Source organism: Mesoplodon mirus (genome assembly GCF_964341445.2).
Source record: "Mesoplodon mirus genome assembly, chromosome: 1".
In the NCBI taxonomy this organism is placed as follows: domain Eukaryota; kingdom Metazoa; phylum Chordata; class Mammalia; order Artiodactyla; family Ziphiidae; genus Mesoplodon; species Mesoplodon mirus.
The window spans coordinates 52,057,707-52,083,732 of record NC_138976.1 but is presented as its reverse complement, the minus strand read 5'-3'; the positions used below and the strand labels follow the sequence as shown (position 1 = coordinate 52,083,732).

General features: G+C 41.2%; 1 protein-coding gene across 1 annotated transcript in view; it reads left to right on the top strand.

Annotated features, from left to right (window-relative positions):
- Nucleotides 1-2,766: 2,766 nt before the first annotated feature.
- TEK (TEK receptor tyrosine kinase) overlaps nt 2,767-26,026 on the top strand; it is a 107,389-nt gene continuing 84,129 nt past the window's right edge. Inside the window, exon 1 of the mRNA XM_082618005.1 lies at nt 2,767-3,027. Within this exon, the coding sequence (XP_082474131.1) occupies nt 2,976-3,027 (52 nt within the window). The 5' untranslated portion in view covers nt 2,767-2,975. The remainder of the gene's footprint in view (nt 3,028-26,026) is intronic.

The following is a 26,026-nucleotide window of genomic DNA, read 5'->3' as shown; positions in this document are numbered from 1 at the left end:
GGTGGATGGAGCTGCTAAGGATAGAGAGCTGATCCAGCTGGTCCCCAATAAGGCTCTTCAGGGGATGAAGATGCCCTGATGATGACCACAGCCAGCTTTGTAGAGAAGGGTTGTGGCCATGTCCAAGTGTGTGGTATTTCCTTAATACATTATGTATTGGGGAAAGTCCTGTCCAGACATGGAAATGGCCTCTCCCTTCCCTTGGAAATCCTGGCATACCATCCAGTTGTGCAACTTCCCAACCTGTTGCCAATCAGCTCTGCTGACCTATTGGCCTTGCACTTGGTAGTGAAGCTCATATTGTTGTTCCTCAATAGGTTCTCCATGTTCTAAGATCCATAGGGCAGAAAGCTGGAGCAGAGCATGTCTGGACACTTTTGTCCACAAGTTATCTTCACTTTACACCTGGAATTTACATGCCAAAGATTCAGACCTCCCACATGAAAGTTGCTTAGCCTTTTGACTAGCTGTATAATCATAGGCTCAGGAAATCCAGCAGTACTTATTATATGGTGTCAATATTCTGGGTAACAGTGAAAAGGATTACATGGAATAATATTTCTGGATCCTGGAAGATGAAGTTAAGCTACATAGATCTTTGGGATAGTGAAGAAATAAATTAAACTGAGCAATATTTCTGGATTACAGAGAGAAGAGTGAAATTGAGTCAATCAACCTGGATAATGGAGGGAGGAAGAACCTGACTCACAGTTCTGGGTAGGAGGAGATCATTCTGGATGATGCGGAAGGATGAAGCTGGACTGCTTTTGTGGATAACGGAGGCAGGCAGCGCAGGAAAGGACTCAAGGTAGCAACACATTCAGCCCACAAGAACCAGGAGGCAGCGAGAGCAATGACAGCTTCCTTGCTTGCCCATCAAGCACAAACAGGGGAAGCTGTGCCTGGGAAGGCAGGTGCCCTGGGGTTGGTTTGTTTCCAAGGTCTTCCTTCCACTGCTGCTCCACATAGCCTGGGGCCGGTGGACCTCACAAAGTCCCAGATACAATGTGCTTAAGTAGAGCACTTTGGTGACCCTCTCAGGCTTTCACAGTGACGGAGATACAAAGCTAGCGTCTTCTTTGAACTGCCCAGATGAAAGGTCCTAGGAATCAACCTGGAGATGCTGAGAGTCGGACAGTTTAGTCCTTTAGGCTATGAGGTGTTACTATCAGAAGGGAAATTAGTCATATCCAGTCTAAATCCTTCACTTTGCAGTTGAGGAAACCATGGCCTAGAGATGGGAAGTGAATGGTCCAAAGCCTCACAGGCAGATCATGGCAGAACTAAAACTAGAACCCAGAATCCCTGACTCCTAGTCTGGTTCTTTACGATGCCAAACTTGAAGCCATCTCATAGGAATAGAGAATGACATTCTGGAGGAAGCTTTTAGGACCGAAATCAGAGACAGAATGGAAAGACGAAAGGAAGTGAATACGTTAACACAATTAATGAAAGCCTTCTATGAATTAGACACAGTGGCAGGTGTTTTTACGGATTTTTAAACCTCATTTAATCCTCTCAAAAATCCCCTTGATGGAGAGATTATTGTCATTTTATAGCTGTTGAAACTGAGACTCACAGTTTCAGTAACTTGTCTCAGACCACACATGGCTGAGCCAGTATTTGAACCCAGATCTGCATGAAAACACAGCCTGAGCTTTTCTACCTCAGTTGCCTGGAAACATCAATTGGTTCTTGAGATCATCACTGATTGATAAAACCTGGGACAGAAATCAGGCAACACTAGCAGCATCTGCCTTTTCCTGTGGTGAGTAGGAAAAAGGATCACACAACTCTTTCCTCCGGCATGAAGGTGAGGTTATGACTGAGGTATCGGCTCTCTATGCTAAGGTCAGAATTCGTATTTTGGTGAAATTGTCATCTGGATAAATTTAGGGTCTCTGATCTCATTGTAGGTATGGTTACCCCAGTGGTTATTTTCCTTTCGGCCTGTGTACTCTCTCTGCTCTTATGAATAATATTTTTATCCCAATCTAATCACTTATAGTATTTGGTTTTTACACAGGTTATTATTTTTTAAATTTTGGATACAATTTTCTTCTGAAAGTAAGTTGGCCAGTAACCACGAAATCCCTCTTAGTATTACTAAAACCCTTCTCTGCCAATTCTTTAAGAAATTAGATCATCTTCAGATGAATTGTTAATAAAAAATTAACTCGATGGCCAGTAGCATGGATATCTTTGGGCTCTTGGCCAAAAGATAAGCCATCTGTGTGTAAGAAAACAGGCTAACAATTTTGGACTCTGGTCTCTGTGGCCACTGTGAGCATTGACCTCACTGTTAATTACCCAAATTAATTGTTTTTAGGGGTTGTGTTCTCTCATCACGAAAACTTCTCTTCCCAATTCAAACCATGTGGGTTAAAACAAGAAAACAAAAGCCAAAACTGCTCCCCACACCCAAAAGCCCCTTCTGTCAGGGCTCCCAAGTAGACCCGGGAGAGCTGTTAGAGGGCTGAGAAGGGCCAGTCATCAGCGCATACCATACATAGGTGGAGGGCTTGTTATTCTCAGTTTCCCGCCTAGGAGAGGATACCCCTATTGTTTCTGAAAGTGCTGACCAGGACCCACACTTCCAACTAAAATTCCTCTATCCCTCCAACAGCAGCAAAAGCAGCAGCAGAAGCAACTGCAATAGATAAGTGTTTTGATGAATTGCAAGATGGATAGGGCTTACAGTGCCCCCAGCCTTGCTGATACCAAATGCCTTTAAGATACAGCTTTTCCCATCCTAATCTACAAAGGAAACAGGAAAAAGGAACTTAAAACTCCCTGTGCTCAGACAGAAATGAGACTGTTACAGCCCGCTTCTGTGCTGTTCCTTCTTGCCTCTGACTTGTAAACAAGACCTAGTAGGACATGCGAATGGAAAGTCACAAACCTCAGGGTGTTTGAAAGGATCCTTGGGACCTCATGCACATCTGTGGAAACTGGATGGAGAGATTTGGGGAAGCATGGATTCTTTAGCCGGCTTAGTTCTCTATGGAGTCAGCTTGCTCCTTTCTGGTAAGGTTTGGCTTTATTATCTTTAAAAAAATATTTTTAACAGAGTTAATGATTCTGGGCTCTCTCACCAATGCTTAGTGCTGGTTAACAAGGGGCAGCTGAGGCACAGGGACTGTTTCTCCATGAGTCTCCATTTAATATATGTAAGGATTGCCATGGAAAGTCCTTGTGGTATGAACTGATTTTTCTAGAGTTTCTCTTCTGGATTATTGCCCGCTGTGTTAGCATAGACTATGTGAGGACTGTTTAGGTCACTTTATTTGAAGAGACACGCTTACCATAGTGCATTATTTTACTGTTCCTCATTCTAGATTGTTTCCTTACTCTATAGAAAAAGAAGAAACCTGGCTTTACCTGCTTCAAAGAAAATCTTCAGTCATTAAAAAAAAATCAAATTCATGCTGAGAATGATTCAGACCCACTTAAGGCATTGTACAGATTGTCATTTTTAAATGAGAACAAAAATGCTTTTCTATAAAGATTTCATATTTATATCCTATTTTAATCAAAGCAGTCAAACGCTAGGCTTTTTGGTTTTTATCTTATAGTTGGGGTCAGGGAGATTAAGGCTATATAATTTTTGTTTTATTTAAAAAATATTTGGCACATAGTAATTTGTAAAGTCTTTATTGGCCCAATGAAATGAAAGTTTAGGCAGTTACCCAGATCACTGGGCACAGGAGAGTAAGAAAACCTATTGTGGGTTTAAGGAATGGTTGGCTTGAATGTTTTTAGATTTAGGTTGTCTGTTGTTCAGACTCTCTAGATGGCGGCATGGCTTATAGTTCACTCACCCTATGGGATACCTATGAAAGTGGTATCAAATCACGAAATACAAATAACAACTATAATGGCCATCAATCTCTTCCTTTCAGTTTGAAAGCATTTGAATTATTGTAATGAAAATAGAATCGATATAGGAAATGAATTTGGGAAAATTTACTGAACTTAATGGTGTGGGCTATATTATATTAGTAGAATTTGATCCAAGTATACATAAGTATCTGCTAATTATTTTATATTTTTCATATGTTTGCAATATTATATTATTAAATAGTCAAAAAATTAATCCAATAAGATAACAGAATTCCATGTTTGTTTATAGCTCTTCAGTTTGTTTTCAGTGATCAATTGAGGATTTAATAATATTTTAAGACTAAGAATGTGTAAACTGCTGAAAATGAAAGATTATCTGAGATAGTTTCAATATTTATGTAGAAATGTTTTATATTCATGTAGAAATAATGTTGATTTCTCCAACAATATGCATCTTTAAGCCAAATAGTTATCATAATTCCATTTTCGGTTTGCTTTTTTTCTGTATGACATTTATCAGTAACATGAAATCTGGAACTGCTTCTACATCAGGGATTATAGTCATGCAAAGCCCAGGGGTCCACAGCTGCTCTGAGATACTTTTTAGGTTAAATAATATACACACACAGAGACACACACACTCTGTTCTAATTCAGCTTTTTTCCCCATAGTGACCATGTTATGGCACTTTGCAATATAGGCTTAGAAAAGATGTCATAAAATCAAACAAAAAAGTTATGTGGCAAAATAGTTACTCTGTGTATAAACCAAAAGCACAGCACTAACTTAAGCAGGGTGAAGCCCTAAGAGAGGGGTTTCATGCTCTTGTTGAAAGGAAGGGTAACACTGGCAAGGTTGGTTTCTGGAGTAGGTCTGTTGTGCTAAATCCTAACTTAGATTTTCCATCTAAGCCTCCGTGAATATGAATACTGAAGGCCTGATAATTGCAACAACAAGAATCCGGCATGATTATGTCTACAGGCATAGGATCCCATTCTTCAAACCAAACTCCACTGGTAGACTACAGTAATGGAGCAAGGGGCTCATGACTTACGGATTTCTCTCTCTAGTCTAGTGGGTTGTTCGTCATTCCTTTTTTCTGAACAAATAGAACTGAAAAAAATATCACATTTGCCTCAGTGAAGGTGACTCTGGGTGGTAGATGCTAACCCATAAAAGGGTTGGAGGAGGTATGTAGTTTTTAGAAGCCTTCCCTCAAATCCACCTAGATTCTGGTAGATTCCCCTCCCAATAGCAGATCATGGCCAATACCAGCTAAGAAACAAGTTCTAAGAAACATACTAGATTTTCCCTACTCTCCCATTCTCACCAAACCAGGTTGCTCTCCCAAAGAGAAAAACAAAATAAAACTAATCACTCTTTCTGCTTTATCATAATATGTCCTTTGTGATCACACACTGATCCAATGGGAAGCATCTCGTAGCATGCCTTCATGCCTCTTTCCTGTCTCATTTGACATTTTAAGTAACAACCTGGGTTCAGAGATAGTGAATATCTTGTCTGGAGTGGCAGAGGAAATTCAGTTATAAGGTCAGGGAAGTGGTCCCAGATGGAACCTCCTGATTAGGGTTGGTCTTAGAAGGCTATTATCAAGTCTGAGTAATCAAGGGTGGAGGCGTAGAAGCTGGGAACAGAGACACACCTGGGAATTATTCTCAGAAGGAGGAGTTTTGCTCTCTTCACAGATGCTCCCTCCTAAACATTGTTTTTGCTGGGAGCTCTCAGCATTTCCCTTTCAGCCTTACCCTGGGAGAGCTTCCTTCAAGAGTCTAGTCCTTCTAAGACATCTCTCCAGGAGGGAAGAACTCTTCTAAGTTCATCTCAGAAGACTACACTATATCCTCTGGGGGATTCAGATGGGTGGGGTCCAGTTTTTTCTGACATTATCAATTCATCTCCTGGAGCTCTATTCCTAAAAAGATATGTGTGTGATTGTGTCACCAGCTTATTCCCTGTAGATGGCTTATTGGTAAGAGCACAGAATCAGGATTCAAATAGATTTGTCTAGGCTGGAAGGGTGAACCAAACACAAAAGATAAATAGATAAATGTCAAAATAGATAAATGTCAAGTTATGCATTTGGATTCAATAAATAGATGACGTATGTTCAATGTGAGAGAGACCTGGTTTGCTGAGAGTTCTAGTGAATGACATCCAAGTTTTGGTGATACACAAAATTTGATGAATTGCAAGGAGCCAATTTATAGGCGCCAACACGTGCTTTACTTGCTAAAAAGGTAACACATAAGCTGTAACCGTTTGCATAGTAGAAATATAAGGTCAGAATTAGAGGTGGTAATCACTTCAATCTGCTGCTCAAAGCACATCCATTAAACACTGAAGACACTGAAAAATTTGACAGCAAACATAGTAGGCAAATGGGAAGGTAAGTGCTTTAGAAACTTTGTCATATGGGAACATTTAGTCAGGAGAGAAGAGATGAAGGAGCAGCATTTTCATGGGTTTCCACATAGCAGACACCATAGATTGACACTGTATTTTGTCAGGTCTAGGATCCAGGGGTGGAGGGAGTTGCACAAAAGACAGAGTTTGGCTTTGTTGATGGAAACCTAAAAACTGGATCACTATCCCCCTGGGGAGTGAGTTCCCACACTGGAGAGGGTTCGGGCATGGGTTGGGTGAACGATAGTCTTTAGGAATGTGAAAAGAAAATCCTTTTCATTTCACTACCTGTGGCTCCTCACCGACCACTTAGCAGGTGGATAAAGGTCAGAAGAGCCACCAAGATCTTTGCCCACTGAAATCAAACTGAGTTTGTTTTCTGAATGTGGACCCAGATATGGTCACTTTATGCTGAATTGTAACTCAGTTAACATGCCTTAGGAGAAGAAAAACCACATGCACTTGTGCTATTATGACTCACTTTTGAACACTGCTTTATGAGGCTGAGGTGGATCTCATCAAGAAGGCAGGAGAAGGAATTAAGAGTATGGATTGTGAAGTCACACACCTGGGATTAAGCTCAAATTGGATGACCATGGGCCAGTTATTTGATTGTTCTAAAGCACAGTTTTCTCATCTTTTACATTTGAGAATACTTTTTTCCCAGAGTTGTTATAAGCATCAAGTGTGATAATGCATGTAAAGTACTCAGCCAGTAAGAACTCTCTTAGTAAGTGAAGCTAGTGTAATCAAAAGAGGAGTGTTGCTCTGAGGACCATTGGGCTCATTCAAGACCAGCCTAATCTTTTCCAGGTGTAGGGGAGTCACTTATGACTCATAGAAGCATTCTCCTAAAAGATTTCAGCATAAGCCAGTTTCTCAAATTTTGTGCTGATCTCTCCCCACTTGACAAGCCAGAACACTTGGCCTACTCTCCAGTGCTTTCCCTCCCCTATCCCTGCTCATGGCTCTTCTACTTCAACCAGGCCCATCTCCACCATCTATGCATACTTTCCCCTTGGCTCTTGTTCATGCTGTTCTATCCATTTGGAAATGACATCCACCATGTTCAGTCTGCAAACAAAATTCAACTTAGTTTGCCTAGGCCAACTCTTCCTCGTGTTCTTCCCCTAATTCTGAGTTCCCTTCCCACACAGGCTGTGCCTTTGAGCTTTAGACACATAGATTTAGCCCAGTTAACCTCTAACATTGTTGACAACAGATACTATTTACTTCTTATTCTCCGTAGTGCATGGAGTTTAATATGCCATAGTAAGAAACTTTTGGTATACCGTGGCAGACCTGAAAAAAAGAGGGAAATTGTTTGTTGTTGTACAAAGGGCTTTTAAACATTGAAAGGATAACAATAATAATCAATTTCATATATATTGCAAGTAGTATTCACTCATATCTTAAAAGGTTGGCTTATGTTAAATATTTGGTGTAAATAAGGTCAAAAGAAAATCCCTTTTTTCCCTTAGGTGTGAAACATAAAAGATATACTCACGAAAGTGGGTTTAACAAGATTTTACATAATATTAGGTATTGTATGATTGTTGAATATTACTTTAAAGATACACATACTTTTATTCAATAGACATTTATTGAGTTATTGCCCACCTTTCATTCATTCATTCACTCACTTAAATATCATTTCAATCAATGAAGACATACTGAGGACTTACTTTGCACCAAGTACTGTACTGGATACTAGGAATGAAAAAAAGGATGAATTATTTTTCCCCTTGCTAAACTCACATCTTAGTAGGAAGGATGACTATAGGCATATAAATTGTAAGATGCTATGATAAATAATGTAGTAGGGGTATATCAAAATCTAGCTTTTCAAGAGCTATAAAAATGTTTATTGGCTTCAATAATAAAAGCAACTTTAAAATCCAAATTAAACATAAATGGCTAAAAACATATAATGTCAACTTCATTAATTGCTAAATTTAGTATGAATAAAATTTATATTGAAAATAATCTGTAGGATAGATTTTCCTCACTTTGCAAGAACTCCTAAATAATAATGAATATTGCCAAAAATTATGGCTAGTGTAGTTATGAGTTACTCGTAGCCAAATGATTTTAAAACTAAGTAGATAAAAAGGAAAAGAGAAGAAAGAACTTCCCATCAGAGGGAGCAGGTGGTGTGAAATAGCTGGGCAAGCTCAGGGAAGTTGAGTAAGTCTGGAATGTAGGGAGGAGGTGGTGAATTAAGGTTGGGTTCAGATCAGGAAGGGCCTCATAGGACATTTTAAGTCATTTGTACCTCTTTCTGTACACATGGAAATTTAGTATGGTGTTTGTTCTATCATATCTGATTTATGTCTTGGAAAATTCACTCTGATAATAGTGTGAACTATGTATTGACATAGCAGAGACTTAGGCCTGGACCCATTTGGCTTCCCAACACTCCAGGCAGGGAGGCTTAGATGAAGAAGGTGTTTGAAAGTGTTAGGAGGTGAAACTGTAGGGACTGGTAATTGGTTATATATTGGAGGTTGTGGGAAGTGGGGTGAATAAGCATTGCTCCCGGCTTCTGGTTTGGGTAACGGTGTTGCCATTCTCTGTGTTGGGAAACATGGCAGAAGGAACTGCTTGATGACAGGCTGGCATGAAGCAAATAATTATTTTGTACATGTTGATTTTGAATTTCCATGTTAAAGGTGGATATTTAGCAAAATTTGGCTCTCTGGGTCTGAAGCTCAGAACAAGAGGGTCGGGCAAGGGATTGAAATGTAGAAATCTTTGTTTATGGTAAGCGAAGACATGGGTTATATACCAAGATTTATGTGAAAGGAAGAGAAAGAGCAGATAGCCAAGGGTTCTATGAAGAAGCAGTCAGGGAGTTGCCAGGGGAGGCAAACCCAATCAGATTCCTTCCCAGAGATTTCAGAGAATTGGTGTTGTGGTAGCTAAGGAAGGAGAAAGTTTAAAGAAGGGGACAGTAAGATGGGGACAGCAGAGTGACAGCCTCTGGGCTTGGCATGGGGGCACCAGACTGCAGGTGGGTTATTTTACAGAGAGCCAGCTGCACTGACATCATTACCGTGCCGGAGCTGGAAGGATGTCAGAAGATCAGCTAGCATCACTCCCAGCTTTCAAGAAAGGCAATGTCTAAAGTTGCCTCCCTTATTTCTGGAATTTTAAACTGATAACCCAATTCCCACCGGTCTAGCCAGACCATTCCTCAACTCGTATCACACGTGCAGAATGTTTTTTAGATTGAGCCTTGTCTGCTTTCCTCTACATCCTTCCCCCACTGCCTCCTTTTGTCCCTTCGGGACTCTGACCATCCTTCTCCCTGTGTTTCTTCCCGAAGGCTGCAGGGGCAGGTGTGGAGACATGGATCTGCCAGATGGGCAGAGTCCTGACTCTTTTCAACACATCTGTTGATTAGAGGGAGTGCGTTCCCACTGCCTAGTGGTGCCATGTCTAACATGGTACGCACACACGTACGTAACAAAGAGAGGGAGAAAACCTAAAGATGAGCAAAAGGAGCCCATTAGGCAGCCAGCTGAGGGGCATGTGGGCGGCTGCTGTTTGCTCTGCCTGCCCAGGGCTTGACCAGTGAGGTGTGTGTGGTGGTCACACCCATCTCAGCAGATCTGTCAGCTTTCCCGCTTTTGTTAGAGGGTGATATCATGCTTCCTGGGGGGAGCGCTGGAAGACAATGCTCGGCCACTTTCCTCCAGATACAATAGGCGGAGTCAGGAAGGCAGTATTGACATTGCTGGGGCTGGGAAGGCACTCGCTGCTCCGTGGCCGTCAGATGGTGAACCAACTTAACCTTGGCACACAGGGCCTGGGTTGTGCAAGGCGTCTGGCTCCAGAGCCAAAGGGGACTCCACCCTGGGGACAGGAGTACTTTAGACATCTGGGAATCTGGGATGGGTTTTGAATTCTGATCCCTGTGTCAAAAACAACTGCAAGACAATAATAGTACCAGGAATAACAAAAATGGCTACCATCTTCTGAATGTCGCTATGTGCCAAGTGTTTAATATGATTTTTCAAAATTCTTCTTCTTTATTTTATTTTTATTTTTGTTATTATTTTTGGCCGCACTGCGCAGCGTGCGGGATCTTAGTTCCCCAACCAGGGATCGAACCTGTGCCCCCTGCAGTGGAAGCATGGAGCCTTGACCACTGGACTGCCAGGGAAGTCCTAATATGATTTTTAATATCTCACAACAATCTCACACAATAGGTATTATTATTTGTTTTGTTTTGTTTTAAAAATAGATGGTGAAACTGAGGCTCACAAAGGTTGTGACTTGACTAAGGTTAAAATGTTGTGGACATTCATTATTTGGGACTGCCTAACGTTCCTATTTTTCAAAAGCCACCATGCTTTCCCTCCATTGATGGGACTGCCAATCACTGATCAGAGTGTACTGTCCATCTGAAGAGAGCAGTTGGTTCAGATGGAGGGTGCATGACTCAATAGGGCCACATAGACTCTTCTCTGGGAATTTATGAGCAAGATGCTCTCTTTCTTCAGTGAGGACACTGTTTACCTGGAGCCGCCAGCTTCCCTTGGCACTGGAAGCTAGTCTTTGATAGGAGAGAATGATGACAGAGACAGAGAGAACAGAACCCAGACAGGCACTCTGAAATTATCTGAGCCCTGGATCCAATGTTTTTAGATCGGAGACCCATCCCTGCCCCTTCCAGTTATGGGAGCCAGTTGCCTTTATTTGCTTGTGCTATTTTGAGTTGTTTTCTGTCTCTTGAAAATGAATAGTCCTCAGTGACCACACGATCTCCGTAGGAATGATGGCGGCAAGAATTAAACTGAGGGCTTCCCTGGTGGCACAGTGGTTAAGAATCCACCTGCCAATGGAGGAGACACGGGTTCGAGCCCTGGTCTGGGAAGATCCCACATGCCGTGGAGCAACTAAGCCCGTGTGACACAACTACTGAGCCTGCGCTCTAGAGCCTGAAAGCCACAACTACTGAAGCCTGTGTGCCTAGAGCCCATGCTCCACAACAAGAGAAGCCACTGCAATGAGAAGGCTGTGCACCACAACAAAGAGTAGCCCTAGCTCGCTGCAACTAGAGAAAGCCCACGCACAGCAACGAAGACCCAACGCAGCCAAAAAAAGTTAATTAATTTATTAATTTAAAAAAAGAGTTAAACTGAGAATGACCTGAACCCAAATCCTGGGCTCTTTCAAACACTTCACTGTGCTCCAACTAGTGTTTCATGGTCACCTCAGGCTGGTTTCCAGAAAACGAGACTGATAACAGTACTTATTTGTGTAGTTTTAGGGGAAGATTTTTTTTTTTTAAGAAGATGTTGGGGGTAGGAGTTTATTCATTAACTTATTTTTTTTTAAATTTTTATTAATTAATTAATTTATTTTTGCTGTGTTGGGTCTTCGTTTCTGTCGCGAGGGCTTTCTCTAGTTGTGGCAAGCGGGGGCTACTCTTCATCACGGTGTGCGGGCCTCTCACTATCGCGACCTCTCTTGTTGGGGAGCACAGGCTCCAGAAACGCAGGCTCAGTACTTGTGGCTCACGGGCCTAGTTGCTCCGCGGCATGTGGGATCCTCCCAGACCAGGGCTCGACCCCGTGTCCCCTGCATTAGCAGGCAGACTCTCAACCACTGCGCCACCAGGGAAGCCCTATTCATTAACTTATTTATTTTTGCTGTGTTGAGTCTTCGTTTCTGTGCGAGGGCTTTCTCTAGTTGTGGCGAGTGGGGTCCACTCTTCATCGCGGTGCGCGGGCCTCTCACTATCGCGGCCTCTCTTGTTGCGGAGCACAGGCTCCAGACACGCAGGTTTAGTAGTTGTGGCTCACAGGCCTAGCTGCTCCACGGCATGTGGGATCCTCCCAGACCAGGGCTCGAACCCGTGTCCCCTGCATTAGCAGGCAGACCCTCAACCACTGTGCCACCAGGGAAGCCCTAGGGGAAGATTTTAAAAGATACTACTTAAAATTACTTAGTATGGTGTGGGTACATGATGAGCACTCAATAAAAATCAGATGTTCTTAAATTGTTTACTTCTAAACAAAGCTGGAGGATCTTATGTCACTTTATGCCAATCTTTTCAAAGCACATCTCCATCCATGAGGGCAGGCAACTTCTATTCTATGCCAGATGGAGCTCCCTGGCTTCCCTTGGGATAACTCAGCATTGGTACCCTAAGCCTGGCTTTGTCTCAGGGACAAAGAGAGAAAAACTTAGAGCTGTGCGTTCTTGGGTTTATGCTAAAAATCTGGAGTGCAGGTGAGGGAATTCCTTCCCATGGCCCTACCAGCTGGCAGGATGGTGCTCCCGACTTTTCTCCTGCCAGCCCCCAATTTCCTGTTTTCTCAGGTCTTGACTAAACAGAGGCTCTAGGATGCTTTGCCCTAGATTGTTCCCACCTCATTTATTCCAAACCTATTAACTCCTAGTCCTTGAAAATTTTCTGTGGCATTGTCAATTCCCAGTGCAGTGTGGTTCACTTCAGACCAAGCCCATTATTGAATTTTTGGACCCATCCTGGAGTGCATGTGTGTATGTGCATGTGTGCGTGATCATAACTCTGCCCCTATTTCACCACCATCTTGCCTTTAATTCTTTCTCCTCTTAGTCTCAATTCCTCTTTGTGTCCAGCACCTCTTGAATCTGGAAAGCACTTTCTAATCTACCAGAGTTGATTTAAATACCCACCTATTTTGCTATTCATTGCTACCACTCCAGAAGCAAAGAGCAGGGTGGCAGTGGTAGTTGGTTGTGGTCAGCAACTTTTCAGGAGCCAGTCTTGCCTACCTCACCAGGCTCTTGTGATTCTTAGTCCCTCAGGCTACACTGGAGGTGTGTTCCAGTCATTCCAGGATCTTTTCAGTTTCTAAAACTACACCGTCAAGCATCCAGGCCTTTGTGTACACTGTCCCTTCTGTCCAGAATATCCTCTTCACTTTCTTTTCTTCACCTAACTTATTCATGCTTTGAGATTTATATCAAGTGTCATTTCTTCTAAGAAGTCTTCCCTAACCTTCTTGCATGGATTAGGTCCCTGCCTTAGCCTGAATTCCACCAAAACAAACAAACAAACAAACAAACAAAAAACCCATGGTCTGAGGCAAAGGCATATGTGCAGGTAGATTATTGGGAGGTGATCCCAGGGAGCAAGAGTAAGGGACTAGTGGAATGGAAGTGAACAAGCATGTGTTATCACATTGGCCACTGCCTCAAATGCCTGGTTCTCCAGACCTTTTGAGGAGCCTTATGAAATGAGACTCAAGGACATTCATCCATTGCTCTCCTCCCCTTTATTCAAGGGTCATATAGATGCAAGAAGCTGATAAGCTACTGCTGGGGTCCTATGCTGTTGTGCCAGAGAAAGTCCCAAGGGAGGAAGTGAGATATCCTCCCATGGGCTCTGTGTGAGCTACTTTGATATTACACCTGCTCAAGGCTTGTGGAGGTCTGCTCAGCTGTGGCTGCAGAAGTAGCTGAAGCAAGACCTGGAATGGGGAAGATCTGCATTGGTGCCCAAGAGGTATTGGATACAGGCACCCTTGTGCTTGTCTCTGCCATAGTACTTAGAATATTAAATTACAATTTACAGTTTACTTGATGGTTTGCCCACTAAGCTATGGTCTGTGTTTTACATATCAGTAAGAGAAATGCTTTAATAAATAGTTTTGCATTGGATTAAATGTTCTGACCTAGTGCTTTCCTAAGTGTGCTACATATACTATTGCTGGCCTGAAAGATGATTTAATGTGGTGCTTGGAAGAACATTTTTAATTATAAAAATTATTTGTATATATAGATGTATGTGTGTATGTATCATATCAATCATGTAATTTAATGAGTATTTTGGCATTATTTGAGGCTAAGGAAAAAATAGATGAGTTAATTTAAAGAGAATGGTTAATAGAATAATTGTACAAGTCTCCTGTAGACTCAGCAAGAATCATGAAAATGATGTATTCATCAGTGCAGTTTAAGGGACACCGCTCTAACTGAATGAGAGAGCCAATCCTTTTTAGAACTCTGTTTTGTGTGTGTGTGTTCAAATAAAAAATAGAAAAGTAATTTGGGCACATAATTAATACTATCCTAGTGACATGGACTAAGTGGAAGAGAGTCTCTTGGTGATCAACCTGTCTCAAAAGACTGTCTTGGACTCTAGTATTGCTCCTCTCAGGAAACCTGGAAAGTGGACATTTATTAATAAATTACAGACAAGACCTAGTTTACATGTTGGGCATACTGAGTGTTCCTCAAAAAAGGCCCAGTAGTCAGCCAGCAAAATAGTAGGCAATGTCCAAAGTAGAGGAATGGATAGGTCAGTTATATGCATTCATTCAAGCTAACATTTAATGAGCTCTTTCTGTGTTCTGGGAATCTGCTGGGCATTAGAGTTACAAGCATGGTTAAGAGAGGGCTCTGACTTCAGGTGGCTTTTAGTCTGGTGGGTGAGAAGCTCTGCTCTGTTAGAGGCAGAGAGTGCATGTTGGAAGCATCGAGGCTGGAGGGAGTCATTCTGGAAGAGAACAGGGGTCTCACTAAGAGGGTGACATTTGAGAAGGATGAGCAGAATTACACTTTGTGGAAAAGCAGGAGGGGAAGTGAGGAGGAAAGTTATTCTGGGCAGAGGAAAAAACATGGAAAATGAGGAATAAAAAGTTTAAGAAATGTTTGTGCAGTGGTTCTATGTGGCTACCCTCTAGGGTACAGGGAATAAAACTAGGGAGGTGGGCTGGGAAGAAGGTAACTTGGTTTGAGGTTGGCTGAGTGGGCAGGGCCAGAGTCAGTTATGGGAGTTTTCAGGATATAGGATGAAGCTGTGTGAGGGAATGGCATTGCCCAAGAAGAGGAGAGAGGGTGGTTCTGGGAACACCTCTGTCAAGGGGTGATGCAGGTGGAGGAAGAGGAAACTGAAGGCATTCAAAGAGATAAGCCAAAGGAGGAGGGAGTTTCAACTACGTAAAAATTTACAGAGGCAGGAGCCAGCGTAAGGAGAGAGACTAGAGAATTTGGCAATTATTGTTGCAAGGCATTTTCAGTGGGTGGCAGGGCTTGGGTTGAAGAGTAAGGACGAGGTGAGGAAGTGGAATAAGTAAGCATAGATTCCTTTCTGAGAGATGTCCCATGTCACGGCAGCTTCCTGTTTCCATGTGCTTCTGTAAGCCTGATTCTAGGGTGATTTGGTAGGAGAAGGGGTGAGGTCTTCTCTGCCATTGTTGGTTCAAGGTGCTAGGAAAATATGCTGAGGTTTGAAGGAAGTAGAGAAAAACCTCTTCCATCACCGACATTCTCTCCTTCCCATGGATGTTGTCCCCAAGTTGCCTGAATTAGATAATTATTTTAATTTCACAAATACATGGTAATGGAGGTACATGGAGGTGCCACACACTGTTACCTGGAATGAGGTATATTAGAATGGTCAAAGACTCAAAAGATGATTTAGTCCAGTGTTACTGAATTGTCTTCGCATAATACTAATTCCAGGAGAATCACTGAATCCCCCCCCCCTTTTTTTGAGTATCATGTGGAGCTAATGTTTGATACCTTAAGAAATGCTGGTTTGATTCAACCTGCTCATTTTATAGATGCCGACACTGAGGCCCAGGGAGTTCAGCACTTTGCTCAAGCTCACTCAGCTCATTAGAGGCTGTCTCTTCACTTTAACAGAGAGTGTGGAAGGCAATATAAATTAGAGCTTAATGCATGTACTGTCTGGTCAGACTGCCTGGGCTTGCATTCCAGTTTTATCATTGAATTGGTTAGCTATTGCTGTGTAACAAACTACTCCCAGAACCCAGTGGCTCAACCAACATTTATTATCCCTCATAAGTCTTTGTGTGATTCACGGCTCGCCTCATCTGTGTTGAGCACAGCTCTGAGGTTCTGCTTCAGATTGCAGCAGCTGGTGCAGCTCTGCTTCTTGCTGCATGTGTGGGGGTTGTCTGGGTGACTCTGCTCACATGTATCTCATCCTTCTAGGATCAGCCCAGGGGATGTTGTTCTAATGGTGATGTTAGAAACACATCACTATTAGAAACAAAACAGCAAGTGAGTCTTCTTAAGGCCTAGGCTGTGAACCAACACACTGTCATTCCCAAAGTCAAGGTTCGGGAACTACACTTTGCCCATGATGAGGCCAAAGCAAGGGTTCGATACAAGGAGGGCTGAAGAGTTGGGGCCAACAATTCGATCTACTATAGCCGCTACTAGCTTTGTGCTGTGGTGCAAGTTACTTGACTTAACCTGTAAAATAAGCATCATAATAGCACTTACCTCTTGGGATTTTTTTGGTGGGGGTGGGGTGGTGGTGGGGATTAAATGAATTAGTTCATGTAAACCATTTAGAACAATACTTAAACTTAAGCATTAGGTAAATATTAAGATTGTTACTAATTTTATCCATCCACCCATCACCATCCATGGGTGATGGAGGATATTTGGGGTGTTTGCCACCGGAGCAGCTATGGAAGGGTTAGGGTTGACTTGATAAACTGGCTCAGCATCAGCCATTCTCCACTAGCAGAAGGGCTCAAAGGAGTGACCTTCTGAAGGTCCTCCAAATCACTCATCTCTAAATTCCTTTCTTTTGCTTACAAGTGCTTAAACGGCAGCATGGGCTGGTTTTGTGCTGCTTGGTTCTCCCAGCCCCCTTCACCCTGTGTATCTCACACCCAGAGTCAGCAGACCTTTTCACACAGACCATCTGCCAAGAGGTGTGGAACTGGAGCCAGAAACACACAACAGCTGCAGAAGCTCAGCCATATTCAGAGGCCTGTAGTAATCTCACAACAGTCCTAGACACAGCCCTGACCACTGCCTGACTCTAGAGTACATAAACCATCAGCAGAGTGTAATTCCATCGTGAGTAATACATGAATTCTGCCAGCTGCTTCTGGAATCAAACAAAAAACAGTGTTTTTGCCAGCTGGAGGAAAAAAATCACCGTTAATTGCATCACTGTCTTCTCAGGAAGGCTGGGAGAGCCAGTGACTCAGGCTAACTTCTGCTAGAGGCCCTCTTCCTCTCCTAGAGGTCACTATCTGATGGAACTCATGGTTTACAACCCTCACCAAGCCCCTCTTTCATCTTGACCAGGTGGTGTTATGAGCACCGACTCTGGGGGCAGATGAATCTGGGCTGGAGCCCCATTCAACAATGTGATAGCTATGTGACCTCAGGCAAGTCATTTTCACCTTCCTGTGGAAGGGGGATAATAATGTTACCGCACTAAAAAGTTGTGAAGATTACATAATACATGTAGGTCAAATGCTTAGCCAAGTGCAGGTTCATAAAAAACGCTCAATGAATATTAGCTATCGTTATTTCTTCTGTATCCCTATGCCACTAGCTATTGCTCCTAGGAGCATCCTGTCTCCAAGATGCTGTATAAACGTTACTATGTTCCATTCCATCCCATTTCAACCTATCTCATTTCTTCCTAACCCATTCTAGTCTTTAATATTTTTTGAGCTCCTACTCTTTGCCCAGCCCTAGGTCAGCAAATATAAAGTCCGTGCTGCTACGGAGGTTCCTGTTGGGATGTGAGTTGCAGATAGACATATAGTAGATTCTTGTTATTCGTAGTAGTTGTATTCTGTAAACCACCAAAACTGGGTTAGATTTCTACTAGTTGCAACATTTTTGTCACCTGATCAATACATAACCCAGTTTTGTGTTTGTTTCTTTTGCCAAAAAAAGCATAAAAATGTGAAAAAGTGGCACCAAATATACCATCCAAAGGACACTGGTTTACAGTATGAGAGCCCAGTAGAGCGATGCGTTGTTTCACCTCAGTCTGGAACAGATGCATCTGAGGACTCAGGGTTTTCCCTGCTCTGCACATGTGTTCAAGTGACTGGGAAGGCACCGAGAGTATGGATTTTGAGGTTGTAAATAAATTATAGGCAAATTCACAGTATGGAATCAACAAATGATGAGGATCCACGGTTGATACAAATGCCTAAACGGCTCAAACTGCAATAACATTTCCATGGAAGTACAGGGGAAGCACAGGAGAGAAAGCAAGCACAGATTCAGTCTGGGGCAACCAGGGTCCTCTGACTGGAATCAGACTTTCAAATGCAGGAGGGCGATTCTGACAGCAGGCAGTAGAGGTGGAGGCGTGATGGGATGGAACCATGTGGCTGGGTGCAGCCAGCTCAGCCAGACGGGCTCATGGGTGCAGGATTTCTGCCCCTCCAGCACTGTACTGTGTAGCCCAGATTTGACTGGATGGCCTCAAGCCTTTTCTCACCCACATCCTTTTAGAAGCAAGACTCAGTACTCTGAGACACCAAACAAGGTCCTGAAACGATCCAACTTTGTCGATCAGCAAGTAACAAAGAGCTTTTGGTGGGTCAAAGAAGATGATTTGTGTTGTCTAGTGTGCAGAATAATAAATTCACGAGTAGATGACTCTGGTCCTCTGGCTAAATTCCCCTCCAGCTCCCAGCCTCCTTGTTTCTCTTCCCTGCCTTCCTCTGCCTCTACTCTTCCAGGCAATTCCACTTTCACTGCCATTTGCATACACCGCTGCAAAACAACAGCCAGCTAGCCAACCGGACCCTTCTCCTCTGGAATCTTAGCAGAGGCCCTGTATTGTTACTCAAGCCTGGCTTTTGGGAGTTTTTACTACCCTCCATTCCCTACTCCAAGGGAATTATCCAAGTATTCATCCAGTAAAATATTTCCTCCATATTTTGGCACAAGCAATAAAGAAGTACGAGGTCCCAGATGAGTTACCACTCCCTAACACTGCCTCTGCCAGTCATTCCTGACAGAATAAGGATTTTCTTGTTGTGGACGTATGATTCATGGTTTCTGCAGTTTTTAAAGAGCCTAGTCCAGGTTGTAGCCACAGTAGATATTCAATAAATTAATAGATTTCTGCTAATCTGATGCTTTGGGGGAAAAGATACATTTTTGTCATGTTTTCTTCCACAAAACTGATATGTAATGTTAATTACTGTAGTTTTCTTATATATTTCACAGCAAGGTTTTGTAGTGTTCATCACATTAAGTTCTAAACATTTCTTCCTAATAATTCTCATCAAAAGATATTGTTTTCTAGAACCTACAAAAGAGTGGATATATGTATATGTATAACTGATTCACTTTGCTGTACAGCAGAAACTAACACAACATTTAAAATCAACTATACTCCAATAAATTTTTTTTTTAAAAATGGGATTAGCATATACTGGTCTACCCTGAGTTTGAGGGCCAAATGGGACTATTTGTGAAGATGCCTGTAAATGATACATACAATAAATATAAGATAACATTTTAAAAAAAAGATTGTTTTCAAAACTTAACAAAATAATTATGAATTTTATCATGAAGAATGCACAGGAGGAATAGTTGAGAAAGTTCTGGGGAAAAAAAGAGAATAATGTCTTGGGAATAGCTCCACTAGATCTTAAGGCAGAGTATAATAGTGTAATAACAGTGGGGTACAGTCCAAGGGTATAAGCACACACATCAACAGACTGGATAGGCCAGAACCAAATCTGAGTTTATATAAATTTTTAAAAATAAATTTATTTATTTTTATTTGTTTATTTTTGGCTGCGTTGGGTCTTCATTGCTCCACGCAGGCTTTCTCTAGTTGCAGTGAGCAGGGGCTACTTTTGGTTTTGGTGCCCAGGCTTCTCACTGTGGTGACTTCTCTTGTTGTGGAGCATGGGCTCTAGGCACGCGGGCTTCAGTAGTTGTGGCTCTCAGGCGCTAGAGCACAGGCTCAGTAGTTGTGGCTCGCGGGCTTAGTTGCTCTGCGGCATGTGGGATCTTCCTGGACCAGGGCTCGAACCCGTATCCCCTGCATTGGCAGGTGGATTCTTAACCACTGCGCCACCAGGGAAGCCTATATAAAATTTTAATATCCTATAAAGGACACAAATCAGTGGGGAAAGGAATAATAGCTCTCGGAAAATTAGTTTTCTGTTTGGAAAAAAAGAATTGTTTAAAAAAACCATCTGTTACCATATACCAAATTCCAAATGGATTAAAGAGTAAATGTAAAAAAAATCAAGCCATCAGAAGAAGATGGAAGTGAATATTTATTGACTTTTCATATGGGAAAGGCCTTTTTAAGTTTAAAAACAATGGAAGAAACCACAAAAATAGAAATCAATACATATAGCTTCATAAATATGTAAACTGTTAACCCAACAATAAGCAAATTAAAAGGCAAAGAACAAAAGAAAAATACTTGCAACAAATATGGTGTATAAGAGATTAAAATATTTCCAAAAAAGAAGCTTATTGGAATTGATAGAAAAATATCAAAACATCAATAGAGGGCCTCCCTGGTGGCGCAGTGGTTGAGAGTCCGCCTGCCGATGCAGGGGATACGGGTTCGTGCCCCGGTCTGGGAGGATCCCATATGCCGCGGAGCGGCTGGGCCCGTGAGCCATGGCCGCTGGGCCTGCGCATCCGGAGCCTGTGCTCCGCAACGGGAGAGGCCACAACAGTGAGAGGCCCGCATACCGCAAAAAGAAAAAAAAAAAAAAAAAAAAACATCAATAGAATAAAGAGAGGAACAAATAATTCACAAAAGGAGGAAATGCAAATGGCTAATAAGCATGTGAAAAAGTTCACCCTGTAAATTAAAATAAAATCAAAGTAAGATACTATTTGTGTATATCAACTTAGCAAAGTTTAAAAAACAAAAGAGAATACTTAATAATGCATGGCTGGGGTTAGTTAAATGTTCACTCTCATACACTGTAGCTTTTTAGATAGAAATGTGGCACTGTAAAGCAAAATGTTGTAATAAGATCTAAAATATTATCATAGGATTAAGTAAAAATTCAAGATAAGAAACTGTATTTGCTTTTTACTATACAAAAAAATTATATATGTTGGTTTCTGCAATTTCTCTTTATATATGTTCTGGGAAAAAAAGAAAGGATATATATCAAAATGTTAACAAGAGTAACAATGTTCCTTTCTAACCATTTCTCCTTTCTCACTATGTTTGGATAGGCCTGATCTGGTGTTTTAAGAAGGATTTCATAATAAGGAGATATATTTTAAAGTAATTTATATTCTGAATGGTCTAAAGGACCATTAAATATATTATTTTTGTGGTTTTAGAGATATTCTGTTGATTTTTATTATTAAGTTGTTATCACCTAACAGGATAAAAATAAATATTAAAGGACCCATATTTATCAGGACTGCAATCTATTTTGAGTCATAAAATGTTTATGACTGTAAAGATGTTAATGAATGCTGAGTTATTACAGAAAAGTGATTCCAGAAACAATCTCTTCCTTGGACATTTTTATTGGGACTTGTAGATGGCTTATTGAAATAAGGCCAGGAAAGACAATGAGAAATGTTTCTTTCACAGTATTCAGTTGATTTTTAAAGTTTGGGAATAAAAACTACTATACAGTTTAAAACTCTGGGTAGTTATTCCAAATTATGACATTTGCTTTAGCTTCCTTAAAGATGCATATTTTTCTGATCACAAAAATAATTCATGTTCGTGTAGAAAAATTTGGGTACACAGAAAAACATTTTAAAAATACAGCCACTATAGTTAACTCGACACACTTCTTAATGATATATATATCATCTCTCTCTCTCTCTCTGTATATATATATATGTATGTATGTATGTGTGTTTGTATATATACACAGAGAGAGACAGGGAGACAGATTTGATTGTTTGGTTTAACATCTGTTAATTATCGTCTTTAAACATAAACCCAGTTGTGCAAGGTCCCTTTGTCATGGGAAGTGAAAGAAAAATAAAGGTCTCAACCACGGGATCATTGACCATAAGCCAGAAGGGACCCCATGGAAAGTGAAGTCACAGAGCTAATCCAAGTCTTCTGATGCTGCCACATTACAATCAAGTAATGTCTGAAACAAATACTTTCCTCTTATTCCTGGACCTCTTCTCATTACTTGACTTAACCCTGAGAGATGGAGTGAGGATTCAGGGAAGTGTGAGGGATGAGGGTTTAAGTATCAGAAATGGGATTTGAGTGTCATACACACACTCTTTGTTAGTAAAGAAAAGCTATTATTTGTCAATAGAGAAAAGAGTCATGGCTTGTTTTTAGGGTCATGAAATAGTTGGGAATGTCCAAGAATGCCTGGTATCAAAGGGCATCTTTCAACGTAGTGTGACTTCTGGCTCTGTCTTTAGCTCTCCCATCACCATCTTCCTTATCAACCTTGGGAGCCACAGTCAACTGAGATTGAGTAAGCTGAGGGATGCAGCCCACCACTGCTCTCCACAATCTTCCACCATGGCTTCCTTTGTAATTTTAGTGGCCATGTGACATGTCCAAACCCGAGAGCCAGTGTTCTCAGCTTATTGCTGCTCTTTGGTATTTATATCAAAACTAATTACCTGAGTATGTCTGATTTTCTACAAATCTCCCACTAGACTGTAGGCCAGTGGCTTTCACACTTGTATTATAGAGCTCTGGGTGTTCCAAGGAGGTGCCATGCGGCTGCCATAGCTGGTGAGGGCGCGGACTATGCCTGTCCGTCTCTGGGTCCTATGCCTTTACTTTGCCCCAACTTCACCCAGAGTAACTCTACTCTATTTAGTTCACATATTATCTTCTCTATGATGTGACATTCATTAAAAGTATGTCTTTGCTTAAACAAAAGCACTTTAGGGAACTGCTGGCATAAGTTGTAGGATTTGCTCTGGCAAAACAGCCCAGAGCTGGGAGTGATAGACCGGTATCCTGTATGAGGAATTATTGGCTAAATCAGTAGTGGCTCAAAGTACAGTTTTTGAAACTGAAGTATGAGCTGTGGCAAGCTAGTTTGTTTCTTCTATTTGTTGTAGACTGGAAACAGGATAATCATGCCTGTGTAAAGGCTGGTAAGGTGTTGACTGGAGGTTTGAGACTCTTCTAGGAGTGAAAGGGATGCATCTTAAGTCATGAACTTTATAACATTGATTTTTTGTCAGTGTTATGTTGAAGTTTGTTTGCTAGAGAGCAGAGTTTTGGGTGGATGAACTGTTATTGCATGGATATTAATATTATGTATACTTGAATTAGAGAGTTAGCATCGTCTCATTTACTCTGTGAGATTTACTGCCTATAAACCTGAAGTTTGGGAATTCCTTGGAGGTCCAGTGGTTAGGGTGCTTCTACTGCAGGGGGTCCGGGTTCAATCTCTGGTCAGAGTACTAAGATCCCGCAAGCCTTGTGGCAGGGCCAAAAGAAAAGAAAAGAAAAACCTGAAGACGCTTGGGGGAGACTATTGAATGTGTGGTTGTTTCTTCTTAAGTTGACCATTGGAGTGTTCCTCCCTTTCAAATGATAAAATTTTGAAATTAGCCACACTAGCCTCAGCAATCAGGTTTTAATTTCAAGTACACACAATAGAGCAAACATTCTGGCTTCCTTTGAATACATTGTACATTCTACCGTCTAAGAACTAAAGTCAGTTTAATCCAATTTTTGACTCCTCTATGAGCCAAAATTAGGAGAATCAAAAATTCTATTTGAAACCTAGGACTTTAGCAGATTAGTCACATTTTAAAATTCTGAATCCAGGGATTTGGGACTTCAGTTTGTAGAACACATGGTAAATCTTGTTTCCCACTGATGACTTTAGACTATAAATGTGTGTCGTTTTTAGATGGAGTCAGATTTCATCATTAAAAAAAACACAGATTAAAATTTTATGGCCTCTACTAGAAGTCAAGTCCATTTGAAGAGCTAACAAGTTAAGAGGATGGAAGCTTTAGCAGTGCAGCCCAGAATGTCAGGACTTGGATGGAATGTAGTTCCCAGCGTCCAGAGACCAATCAGGCTAACTGAGCTCATTTCTTGCCCATGTTTGTGTTGCTTCTCTGGTGTGTTACTACATGGAAAAAAGGATGTGAAATAAATTTTAAAAAGAATCCTTGTCCTACTCCACCATTATTGTGCTGGGTAGTATTCATTAGCTCACTCTCGGAACCTCATTTCCTTTGGATATAAGATGAAAATAATACCCAAAATGTTAGCTTTTCCCTGTGATTAGCTCTGCAGGCAGGATCACACCTCAGGAGGATACAGTTGTGACTACTTTGCAGAGGAGCAAACCCCATTTTCTCTTCATTAGTCCCACAACTTTAGAGAATCATAAATCATCATCATTATCATCACTGTTTATTGACTATTCCACTATTTGCCACACACATCATTCATAAAATTTAGAAAAGATTTTTTCATAGTGTGTAGAGCTATACATTTATTAATCCTCAGTGAAGTGCTTAGAGGTAAGTATCATCACCTCCATTTTACAGATGACCAACCTGAGGCACAGAAGGCTACGGAATTTGTATATGGTCCTGTATTATACAAGTAATATGTGGCAGATCTGGGGTTCACACCCAAGGTGATTGATTCCCTAGCCTCTGACCACATGCTGCATCTCTCTGCTGCTCAGCCATGCTAAGCTTCCCGGCACTCCAGGACTGCAATGTGATCTGTTCTGAGATAAATATAACCCTGTGCAGGGCACATGGACACACAGAAGGCAGTTTTAACACCTCAGTATGATGAAAGACACTACTGTAAATCCAAGACTTAGTGTGTAGAGCACAAGTCACTTGCTTTCCTTTCAAAGAATTCAATTTTTTAAATGTTTATCTTTTAACTTCGTGTATACAATATACCACCATCCAGAGATAGCCACCCTTAACATTTTCTAGATAAGATTGAATTTTATATCTCTCCCTGGGGAATTCAAATGCCCTCCTCCAGGTTTCCCCTGGAATTCCCAGTGCACTTACATTCCCATGGTTACCTCCTACACTGAGCTCTGGCTTCAGTTTTGATTTAAGTAAACGCATGCACTCCCTTGCTCACTTCTACACGTGTGGTCTCTGTTGAACTTGGTATCAGCCTCAACATGTAGCTCAGCCTTTTACTTCAATTAAAAATAAAAATGGCAACAATTTTTTCTGCATGCAGACACACAGGTGCAGACAGACACAATCACAAACACAGAGACATGCAGACAGATAAGGCGTTGTGAGTATAACGCACTTAACTCCTGAGTTGAGAAAAAGATGAGGTTTGCACTGTGGCAATCCAAACAACTCCACCACGAATATCACACTAGCCTATTTATTAAAGTCCTTCAGCTGCCCATCATACTGCTTGGCCTTTATCTTTCCTGCTTCTCTTTCCCTTTGTGTCACTCATTGGGTTTATGTTAAATATATAAATTAATTTAGGAAGAATTATCAACTTTCCAAGATTGTGCTTTTCCACTGAAGGATACAGAACATCTCTCCATGTCTTTAAATCTTTTTTGTCCTTGGTAAAATTTCATAGATATTTTCATATAAGTCCTATACATTTCACGTTGGGCTGTTAAGTAATAAGTGATATCCTAAGGCAATTGTGATACACTAAACCATTCTTGCCTTCTGAGGATAAACCCATAGTATCTATAGAAGATTCATTTAATAAACTGCTGAACTGATCTGCTAATATTTTATTTGGGATTTTTTGCCTTTTCACAAGTGAGATAAGGAGTAGTTTTCTTTTCTCAGCTATTTATTTTATGTTAGGTAATAGGATTTTACTAGCTTAAAAGAATTGGTAGCTTTCTATTAAAAATTTTTTTTTGTATTACATAAACTCATCAGCAAAACCAGCTGGCCCTGTGAATTTTTGATGAGATAATTCAGGCTTCATAATTTTGAGTTTAAGGATTTATATTTCTTAATCATTATATATATTTTTTTCAAATTTATTAGCTGAGAATTATACATGAGATTTTCTTATGATTTAAAGCAT